The sequence below is a fragment of the Rutidosis leptorrhynchoides genome, chromosome 2 (genome assembly GCF_046630445.1).
Source record: "Rutidosis leptorrhynchoides isolate AG116_Rl617_1_P2 chromosome 2, CSIRO_AGI_Rlap_v1, whole genome shotgun sequence".
NCBI classification, from domain to species: domain Eukaryota; kingdom Viridiplantae; phylum Streptophyta; class Magnoliopsida; order Asterales; family Asteraceae; genus Rutidosis; species Rutidosis leptorrhynchoides.
In genome coordinates, this window is record NC_092334.1 from 359,378,387 (window position 1) to 359,385,735 (window position 7,349).

The 7,349-nt window shown below is 35.1% G+C and overlaps 1 protein-coding gene across 1 annotated transcript; it reads left to right on the plus strand.

The window, feature by feature from the left end:
- Nucleotides 1-2,139: 2,139 nt before the first annotated feature.
- On the plus strand, nucleotides 2,140-4,911 carry LOC139891998 (polygalacturonase At1g48100-like). The gene is made up of 6 exons (XM_071875028.1): nucleotides 2,140-2,457; nucleotides 2,866-2,997; nucleotides 3,071-3,232; nucleotides 3,651-3,858; nucleotides 3,963-4,153; nucleotides 4,442-4,911. The coding sequence occupies exons 1-6, from the start codon at nucleotides 2,200-2,202 to the stop codon at nucleotides 4,841-4,843; spliced, it is 1,353 nt and encodes a 450-aa protein (XP_071731129.1). The 5' UTR covers nucleotides 2,140-2,199; the 3' UTR covers nucleotides 4,844-4,911.
- Nucleotides 4,912-7,349: the final 2,438 nt, after the last annotated feature.

Here is a 7,349-nt window from a genome sequence, read left to right on the forward strand (position 1 = left end):
GGTGGACGCTTGACCCTTGTGAAATCGGTGTCGAATAGTCTTCCGTTGTACTACTTCTCTCTCTTCCGTGCCCCGCCGTGTGTGGTAAAAAAACTTGAGTGTGTAAGACGTACTTTTTTTTGGGGCGGGTCGGGGTCAAAATCGAAAATCTCATGGGTTAAATGGGATGAAACCCTTCTTCCTTTCGAGAAAGGGGGGTTAAACTTGGGCTCTTTAAAAAGTAAAAATTTAGCTTTGATCGGCAAGTGGTGGTGGAGGTTTAAAACCGAAACCAACTCCTTGTGGGTCAAAGTAATTTTAAGCATTTATGGGTATACGGGGGGTCTTATTCGTGATGATGATAACAATACAATCTCTTATTCTTCGGTGTGGTCTAACATAATTAGAGCAGGTCTTTCCATTGACGATATTGGTGTTCCGTTTTCTAACTCTTTCATTCGAAAGATTGGAGACGGGTTGTCAACGTCGTTTTGGAATGATATTTGGGCCGGGAATGTAAAACTTAAAAACAGGTTCAAGAGACTTGCACATTTGGAAACTGATTTGGAGGCAACTGTGGGTCAAAGAGTGCTGCGAAATGGGTCAGAGACTTGGTTCAACGGGTCGTGGGTCAGAATTCCTTCAGGACGAGCTGGTTCAGAACTGACGGGTCTACAAAATCTCGTGCAGTCCATCGAGATAAATCCAGGCAAATGTGATTCATGGCGGTGGAATTTATGTAATACAGGAACATTCAAAACAAAGGTTCTATCCGGATTAATTGATGAAAAGATCCTTCATCCGAATGCCTCCTCTTCTTCGGGTACAATGCGCAACTTGCTTGTGCCCAAAAAGGTTGAAGTATTCGTTTGGCGGGTCCTAAAAGGAAAAATTCCGGTATTGGTTGAGTTGGATAAAAGGGGTGTCGATCTACATTCGGTCCGTTGTCCAAATTGTGATAACGATATCGAGAGTATTAGTCACTCCCTTCTATCGTGTGATAAAGTGCGTGATGTTTGGGGTAAAATTTTTGATTGGTGGAGCATTCCTCGTCCTCCAAACTTAAATCTTACCTACCTTCTAAAAAATAATAATGCGCAATATATTGGGTCGGATATAGGTAAAATCATATGGCAAGCGGTAACGTGGACAAGTGTTTATCTTTTGTGGAAATTCCGGAATGAGAAAGTCTTCAAGAATAAAGTGTGGAACGTGCCGGTTGCGTTGAGTGAAATACAAGTTAAAAGTTTCGAATGGGTTGCGAGAAGATACAAAGACAAAGAAATCGAGTGGCATACATGGCTCCATAATCCATGTAGTTTTCTTACGTAAACGTTAATAACTTGTACATATTGTGCCACCTTGGCACTCGTTGTGTTGTATGTTGAGAACTTTGATAGTTTGCTTTTTGAGCGCTACCTCTTTTCTTTTAATAAAATGTTTGACTGCTTTTCAAAAAAAAAAAAAAAAAAATATTATCTTAAATTGTGTAAACAGTTGATAAAATTACAATTTGACAAATAATAGTGTTCATAAAATTTTTTCTTTAACTTTGATTCGGTAGTCGAGTAACGATTTTGACTTTAGAAAGAGAGGTCAAGAGTTTGAATCCATGGATCATAAAAAAAAAACCCTCATGGCCGGGAGGTTCACTATGCACGAGCACTTTGCAAAGCAGGTCGTCTTGAGATTAGTATGCTCGCAATGCAAGTTAGAATATTGTTCTTTAATTTCACATACTTAATCTTATTAAGGATATTATTAAATATTAGAGTATTTTTTGCAACGAGTTAAATCTCTGTGATTGATTGATTCTGTTATAACTTTTCGGGGTTTTTAAACTAAGGATCCAACAACTTTAAATGACCCGACATAAAAATGAGGAAATGAAATCGAGTGTTTATGTGTATTGATAATTTGATAGTAATAATTGATAAGATTACAAAAACCAAAATTTAAGATTTTAAGTTTATTCACGCAAAATCTTTTAATTACTGTCAATATCAATATTTCAAAGCATGTTAAAATCCCTTATATTTAGCATAAAAGTATGAGATTAGTCAAAATTAATAAGATAATAACTATACATGTAAGGCACTAACTGTCGCCTATAAAATCCCCCTTCAATCTTGATCATTTGAGGCCACCCACCAACTGAATCCTACCACCCATATAAAAGGATCATCCCCTGCCTCTTTTGAACTGCAATACTACTATAACATGAAGAGCCAAAATATAAAGATTATCATATTTGGTTTCTTGACATTTTTGCTTTTGTTGTTATCGCACCAAGGTGCCAATGCCACAAAACATGTCAAGAAAAAGCAACAACATAATGGCCCCAGGATAATGAAAGAGAGGTTTTATCCATCATATGGCGAGAGCATGCTATATTCGTTACGAAATAGAAAAATCTCTACCATCTTTAATGTCTTACATTTTGGTGCCAAGGGTGATGGAACCAGCGATGACACAAAGGTAACTGTAGAATGTAGTATCCCCATGTGTTCTATACATCGGGCATAACTTGAGTCAAATTCAATAAGATCGAATACACACAGTAAACAAATAAGATTTTTATTGTTCAGGCTACTCGAGAAGGAAAGTATTTGTAGTCATGTCCAGGTCTCAACTGGGTTATCCTTTTACCATTTTTCACCCTTTTTCCCTGGTCACCCCAAAAAATGCTACTAGTGAGATTTCAAAATGAGTAACTCGTATAAGTTTTTTATTACCATGTATACTTTAAAGTTTACCATTTGTTTTTTTGAATCAAAACTGTTTCAGCTGTTAGTCCTGCTCGCGTGTTTTTCCATATACGTATATGTATATGTATATACTTTGAAGGTTAACTGATGCTTATAAAATGGTACTGTAATCGAGCAGGCATTTGAAGCAGCATGGTTATCTGCTTGTGAACTAGAGGCATCAACTATGGTTGTGCCAAAAGGTTCAGTCTTTTTGGTCAAACCCATATCATTCTCAGGACCCAATTGTGAATCCAACATCGTGTTCCAGGTAAAGTTTACTCGCTCTCTATTACATCATCTATCTTAGTACATACTATGTGCTAAACTCGTCACATTTGCAGTTAGATGGCAAGATCATAGCTCCAAAAAATTCAGGAAACTGGGAATCAGGGCTCCTTCAATGGCTTCAATTCACAAATCTAAACGGGATAACGATCCGTGGAACTGGCATTATTGACGGGCAAGGTGCAGGATGGTGGACCAAATCGGGCACGAAACCAACAGTAAGACTTACCTGACATTTAGTAATGCATATTTCAATATATATAATTGACCCCATCTGATACCATATAGAATAATGTAAACCCGTTGAGGATAATGTATTACATTGATAACTATTTATAGAATATATTTTTGTTTTTGCCGAAATAAACGAATACTCAAATAGAACTGAGGACGTTTATAGAATATAAAACACATACAGTAACCCTAATAAACTCTAACGTATCAAGCCCATCTATACATTCGGGTTGAACCAAACCTAATATTTTAATACAATAGTCTAATATATATGCACCTTCCACGCATGTGTTATTGGTTTTTTTGTTGTTGTTGTAATATATATGCACCTTGTAATTGTTCTCCCAAAATGTTTGATATACTAGATCAAAATTAAGGTATTAACGTTGTATATACACGCAGGCGCTCAGGTTTTATGGAAGCTCAGATGTGACAGTAACAGGCATAACGATCCAAAACAGTCAACAAACTCACCTCAAGTTCGATAACTGCCAATCTGTTCAGGTTTTCGGTATTACTGTTTCATCCCCTGGTGACAGCCCGAATACAGACGGAATTCACTTGCAAAACTCTCAAGACGTTACGATCCACACTACGAAACTCGCTTGTGGTAATATTATACATCCTGAAGCACATGATCGAAGTTTTTATTTTTTATAACTTTATAAGACTGTTTTGTATTGATAATAAGCGTTTTAAATAACAAATCTACAGGTGATGATTGTGTTTCGATACAAACTGGATGCTCAGGAGTAAACATACAAAACGTGGATTGTGGGCCGGGCCATGGAATAAGTATTGGGAGTCTTGGTGAAGATGGTACAACAGCTTGTGTTTCAAATATTACAGTTGGTAATACAAAGATACATGATACAATGACTGGAGTAAGAATAAAGACATGGCAGGTAATTAGGTTATAATATTCACCTTTGAAACAAGTTATAGGTGCCATAATGGGTAATGGATCAAAATGGGTTTAGGTCAAGTTAGAAACTTTTTATTATGGCTCAATAAATTCATATCAAAATGCCCAACTTTTACTTTGTTGTTAATTCTTATAGCATTTTTTGTACAAAAAATCCATTATATCCAAAGTTTCAATTTGCACATAAATGGGTCGAAACGAGTAACCAAACTAATTGTGTCATTAGTCAGTCATCTTTAAAACCATTCTGTCTCATCACCTGTTGCAGGGTGGTTCTGGTTCGGTACAAGGAGTGAGATTTTCCAACATTCAAGTTACAAACGTCGATACTCCAATCATCATAGATCAATTCTACTGTGGTGGGAGCAAATGCAAAATTAAGCCATCAGCAGTGGCTGTTTCGGGTGTATCGTATCAGAACATTAGAGGGACATATAGAATAAGCCCTGTACAATTTGCATGCAGTGATAGTTCGCCATGCACGGGTTTAACTTTAGACACCATACAACTGCAACCTGTACAAACATACGGCGAACTGGATGCACCTTATTGTTCAAATGCGTATGGATCAATGAAAACAAGCACCCTACCTCGAGATTGTGTGACGGTACAGAAGCCATCAATGAAACAGTATCAGAACAAGTACAACCATGGTTTATGTCAAAATTGATTTTATTGTGAATGAGTGGTAGATGTTTAAGTGTTTAACTCTTTAGCAAGGGTGAGATTCTTGTTGAATGTATTGTGGTGACTATTTGAGCTACATTTTTATCAAATCTGCAACTATGTTTTTTTTTAGCTATAAATCAAAATAACTATGTTTACATAGAGCTATAGATCATTATGTTTGAATTTAACAAAATAGAAGAGGGATTATGGGGAAAAATATTTAATCTCTGAGATTGATTGAACTGATAAATACAATAGAATAAGCTACATCCATTTAAGTATTAGCCTACTTGTAACGGTTGGATGAAACGCCACCATGTGATGATGTGGAGGGAAAGAAACGCCACAAAAGGAAGTATTCGTGTGTCTCTTTGAGGCGTTTCTTAGGCGTATGTTCGATTCCAACACCAAAAGAAACGGCTGTTTCCTGTTTTTTTTTTTTTTATTAATTTAAAATATTATTTTTATCCCCTTTTAATACTTAACTCAATTATATTTTAACATATCATCACAATACTCCTAACCAACATCAAAAACCAACACCACCACTACTCCTCCCAAACAAAGAAACATGTCATAGTCACCAAAAAAGTGCAAAAAACATGAAACACGAGTAAAACGCCTATCACCATTATAAATGGTCTTACAAGTTATTATTAACTGCTATCACTACCTAACTATCTTACTAACATAATTACAACAGTACAACTTAACTGTATAGATTTACAATGAAGTCCTTTTTCTTTAGATATCTACTCCTTCGGGTCCTCTAAGTTCTTCATGTACATATTGTTGCAATGTATATGGTTTTCTGTTATCACCGAGGCATTGCCTGAGTGATATAAGCTCTGGGTTGGATCTAAGTCTTAGTTGGCGTACGTTCGAATCCAGGGAAGGTTTTCTCAAAAATTCCGTTGTGATGAATAAAGGTGTATGTCCTAAGCCACTCGGTGTAAATCAAAACACATCGGGTACCCAATCTGCCAATCTGGCGATGATGTGTGAAGAGTTTCCCCTTAACGCGTGTGTGGGTGACAAATGAGAGTATTCGATGTTGAAATAGCCGTTTAGAAAAAAAAAAAAAAAAAAAAAAAAAAAAAAAAAAAAAAAAACTATTATAAACACGTATCGTATTAAGTGAGACTTTAACCCTTTTGTATGTGCTAGAAATATTGGATAAAATATGTATTTTCCCACAATTTTTTACCCATACATCTATATGAAAATATTACATTTAGGAGGAATAAGTTACATGACTAGATAATCCGCATTGTACTATACATTATTATTATCAGGGTTAAAGCCAAAAATATGCTACAAACTTACACAAATGTACCGATGTAGCCTACAAACTCATTTCCGTCCTACTGTCGCATACAAACTTTCAAAAAGTGTACCGTTGTAAACCAAAACTTTCAAAAAGTGTACTAATGTAAACATAAATGACTTGCTACCGGCTAAACTGGTTAAAATCAATACGTTTCGTTCGTGGATTGGATCTTAATTCGTAAAAAATAAAAAAAATAAAAAATAAAAAAATCAGGTCAAAATTAGTATATAACAGGTCAAAACTATAAAATGTTGATATTAGCACATTTTTTGAAAGTTTGTAGGCGACAGTAGGACGGAAATGAGTTTGTGGGCGACATCGGTACATTTTTGTAAGTTTGTAGCCTATTTTTGGCTTTAACCCTTATTATTATGGTCAAAGTTTGTTTAATTGTGTATTTGAGTTCGTTAGAGTTGCTAAATGCTAAAGCATTTAGGATTTGTAATGTCTATAAATAGTATATTAATAAACATAAGTAATCAGTAGAGTTTATATTGTTTAGCAATCCGGACTCCACGTACGTTCGACTCGTGAAGTGTAATTTTTGCTTTTATAACAAAGTTGCATTTTTCAGCGAGGAGCTATGGTCTATGAGTACAAATCATTTGAATACCGGTCCTATACAATATGATTCATTTTTACATGTTATGACGTATAAATTTATAGTTATAGATAATAATAGATCAATATGAATACCGGTCCTCTACAATATGATTCATCAACGTCCATTATTATTTTACTATTATTGATTATATTTGATTGATATTTATATATTCCAAAAAAAGTCCCTGTCTCCATCCATCCATACATTATACATTTCACATCCAAAATCAAAATTAACCTCCAAATTCCATAACTTTCATTTTAAAGATTGTGAAGACATAGTAACGGAGGAAAATGATCAGGAAAGATCTTTCTAGAGAATGTGATTAGAGATACTCTTTATGTACATTGGACACGCTAGAAGAAAGATGGTTATAGTCATAACTCTTGTTTATGATGTATAGAGATGAGGCCGTACTTCTTGTGGTTTTATGTGGATAGGGTCTGGGTTTGGGTTCTTCAACTGTTTAGGATGTTATTGTTAAATTTCATTTGATGTTGATGTTATTTATCTTCGTTCTTAATAAATATAAAGTTATGATTTGGTCATGAATTTTGTTAATTTTTGTTTGTC